Source organism: Notothenia coriiceps, unplaced genomic scaffold (assembly GCF_000735185.1).
Source record: "Notothenia coriiceps isolate Sejong01 unplaced genomic scaffold, NC01 NC01_scaffold00006450, whole genome shotgun sequence".
NCBI lineage: Eukaryota > Metazoa > Chordata > Actinopteri > Perciformes > Nototheniidae > Notothenia > Notothenia coriiceps.
The window spans coordinates 674-4,458 of NW_011339151.1; the positions used below are offsets into that span (position 1 = coordinate 674).

Sequence of the window (3,785 nt, forward strand, 5' to 3'; positions counted from 1 at the left end):
ACCTGAAAAACAGGCTCGGGGCTTAACAGGTTTTAAGAATTCTAGGTAAGACAGGATGAGTAATAGATCTTCTCTCAGTGCCAGCCTTGGACACTTTTTGATAAAGCTTACAGTTAGGGCTGATTAAATTCAGCCCCTAATTTTGCTGCTATAGGCTTAGACTTTCGGGGGACACCTTACTTCTTCCTTCTCTCCGTCTGTACCTGTGTACTCTCATGTTCTGAATAACCCAGCTTCCCCCAAATTTCTTTGTGGTGTCTATCTACGCCAGGATCCTGAGTCGTGGCTGATCCTGTTGCTGTGGTCCTGAGTCCTGGATCGCGAGCCCTGGATCCTGAGTCGTGGCTGTGCCTGTTGCTGTGGTCCTGGATCCTGAGTCCTGGATCCTGAGCCCTGCATCCTGAGTCCTGGATTTCGAGTCGTGGCTGAACCGGTCTCTGCGGTCCTGCCTGACTCATCATACTTCCCTGAAGGCTCCGACAGTATTGTTGACATCTTTGTGGATTCATCTTCTTATTAAAGACACATGCATTTCTAAACATTTGGACTACCTATGTTGTTAATGTATTATCTTTTATATGCACACACGGCATCTATTGCACATCTGTCCGTCCTGGGAGAGGGATCCCTCCTCTGATGCTCTCCCAGAGGTTTCTCCCATTTTCCCTTTAAACTGTGGGGTTTCTTTGGAAGTTTTTCCTTGTACGATGTGAGGGTCTAAGGAGAGATGGTGTCGTATTGTCATACTGATATTCTGTACAAACTGTGAAGTCCACTGAGGCTTCTTTTAGCCTCAGCCCTTTTCCTGTAAAAAATAACTCAAGTCAGTTTATGCTCAAACGTCCCCCTGGCTTTCATTGGTTCCGCCAGATTGGTGAGGCAACTCAAACGCAGACACATTCATCAACTGACCAAGTGGTATTAAAAAAAGTCCAGCTTTCCACACTCCCAGGCTTCTGAGCTGGTGACCTCTCTCAATTAAGAAGCCGTCCAAAAAAAAAAAAAAGTAAGAGCATTAACCGAACACTCAAGATTTCCATCAGCCTGAGAGTGATGAGACAGTTGCCGCGACTTAATAAACAAAAAAAGAAATGGAAGTAACAGCTGACCCGGCACGGGTGAGTGACAGCTTTAGATGATCATTTGGATCAACTCTGATTCCACAATTGCACCGAGCTCTAACAGCAGAGGAAACCAGGCTGCTTTCTTCCCTGCCTGTCATGAAAGTTCCCAGATTCATGAGTGTAATTTGCTTTTTCTTTCCAACTTGTGGCGTGTTAATTACTGGCAGCGTTCTCCGAGGCTCTCTAAACTGAAATGACAGAGGTGTTCTTTAGTGTGCTGAAGTTGGTTCAGCTGATGTCCATGGTAATTGAATAGCAGGATTTTGCAGATGGAAATCCCGAGAGTAGCTTTTTTTTATGTTACTGTTGTTACCAATTCTTCCATCATTATGACGCTCTTCCTGGTCCAGCATATTTATAGCAGGTTCAAATATGTCAATGTCACTGCATAGTGACTTTTTGGACGCATGGAGGTCCTGATACAAACTCTACCTGACCATTTTTATTTAAAAAAAACTGTACACAAATACAATGTATGTGCATAGTATCCTATTTTATGTATATTTTTTATTTAGAATGTAAATATTATATATGCTGTTAATTAAAAAATGTTGATGTATATTTTCTACTGTTATATACATTTTAACTCGTGCAATGCTTTCTTAACATGCCGCTGTAGCAACACAATTTTCCAATTTGAGATCGATAAGGCATTTCTAATCTAATCAAAGAGACATTCAGAAAATGTATTGGCAATCATTTCTACTTTTATTAAGACATTTTATTAGATTAGACAAAACAAGTTTCATTAGATAAAGATGTTTCATTTACAGATAGCTCAGGAAACAGTAAAGGACCTCAGTGCAGACAAGTGGGACTCCACATTGTCTTCATAAATAGCTTTTACTGTACAGCTTCTTACACATGGTCACGTAGTTTAAAAACCCTGATGTGATTACATCAGTTAAGAGATAGAACCTAAAAGAAAACATGGGATGGGGATGGAAAATTACAGAGTTAATACTAAGTATAGCTTGTTTAAATAAATTGGAGTACTTGGAATTTGCTGTTCCAGATGCGTGGGGGAAATTGTTGCACTTGAGGGAAACAAATGTCTTCCATTGTCCGTGTCAAGTCCAATCAATTACAGATACATACTAAAAAAGGAATAGAAGAAGAAAAGAGAGAAAGATCCGGTGGTGGTCACATTGCAAGGCTATCCGAGTTGCCGTGTTGCTCCGAGTCTGGGCAGGAGGAAGGGCGTCTAGGACATGGTGATCTGCATGGACTCCAGCATCTCCTCCACCGTCTTCATGGAGCATTTGTTCTCCTTGGTCCCGCGACCAGCCATCTGCGTGTCAGAGAAAAAGTAAAAAAAAGAGACAGAAGTGAGGGGAGAAGAGAACATTGGCTCATTAGGTTCCGCCGCCAACAAAAGGCCAAACACATTTGAAAGCAGCATTACTCGTTAACCTCAAGCACCCTCTGCTGCAGTGGTCATTAAATAGCATTGATAAACGGGTAAAGAGAAACGATAGCCAGATTTTCTCCTCAACTGTTCCATAAGAGCCACTTTGTGATCGCTCAGAATCAGGATGCCCACATGATTAGTCCACTTCCATGGCCTCTAGTACAGGAGTACATAACACTGAGCTCTAATTTCTGCACTGTGTCCACGGGGTTTTCACAGGAAGTGCCGCAAATTATAATCCACAAGCACATCCAGGATTACTCATGCATGCACGTACAGGCACACACACTTCTTCCCAATTAAACTTTGCAATGGACGAAGCATCGCCTCGAAAAATAGCGAAGAGGAAGACAACTTCCTTAACCTTGGGCAGGGGACCAGGGGTGGAATAAAGGGTCAGTGTAATTAGCCTCGCTTCACCCACATTTATAGATAGAAATAAATCTTGGCGCGATGATTCTAAAATAAGATGAAAAGTATTTTTAACAGTAAATCTAGATACCAGTAAGAGAAAGAGATTTAAAGTGCCCTATTATGCTCATTTTCATATTTGTATTTTGGGCCTCTACTGTGACATGTCTCCATGCTTTAATGTTCAAAAGCTCTTTATTGTTCTCATACTGCCTGTGCTGGAGCACCTCTTTTCACCCTCAGGCTGAAAACAGAGCCCAGTCTGATCTGATTGGTTAGCTGGCCGGCTCTGTTGTGATTTGTCAACTGCTTAGAGACATCCCGCCCCTGAGCCTATGATTTACAATGTGCAGCGAATAGAAACGAGAGTACTACATAGTGATGTCACTATGTTAAGGAAGTAAACAAAGAAGTCTACCATGGCTTTTCAGACGGCAGCGGAGAGTGGCCTGGATTGCAATGTTTGATATTTATTAAATATTAAACATTAAGTCTTTGGGGCGGCAGTGGTTCAGTCAGGCAGGGGGTCAGGATTGTGCCCTCACTGAGACCATTTGGCTTTCTTCCTCAACCTTTTTGTGGAACAACACATTCAAACTGACACCCCTCAATGCCATGTTCAACATAAAGAAATGCTTTGAATGCTGTGAGGCTTTTTCTCATCCAACATTTGGCCTGGCTTCAAACAGGAGCTAGCTGTAGCCTAAACCTAGCCTATTTCCATGGCTAACGTTTTTTTCCTTCCTCTTTTGCCAAACTCCATCTTAAGACAGTTGGCTAAGGTGTGCAATTGGCTACGAAGTTTCCAAGTGTGACTCATTCTCCTACAAATGTAACAT

General features: G+C 42.3%; 1 protein-coding gene across 1 annotated transcript in view; it reads right to left on the bottom strand.

Annotated features, from left to right (window-relative positions):
* Window positions 1–1,811: 1,811 nt before the first annotated feature.
* emc2 (ER membrane protein complex subunit 2) overlaps window positions 1,812–3,785 on the bottom strand; it is a 22,614-nt gene continuing 20,640 nt past the window's right edge. The window contains exon 8 of the mRNA XM_010769094.1: window positions 1,812–2,415. Coding sequence (XP_010767396.1) covers window positions 2,329–2,415 — 87 coding nt within the window. The 3' untranslated portion in view covers window positions 1,812–2,328. The remainder of the gene's footprint in view (window positions 2,416–3,785) is intronic.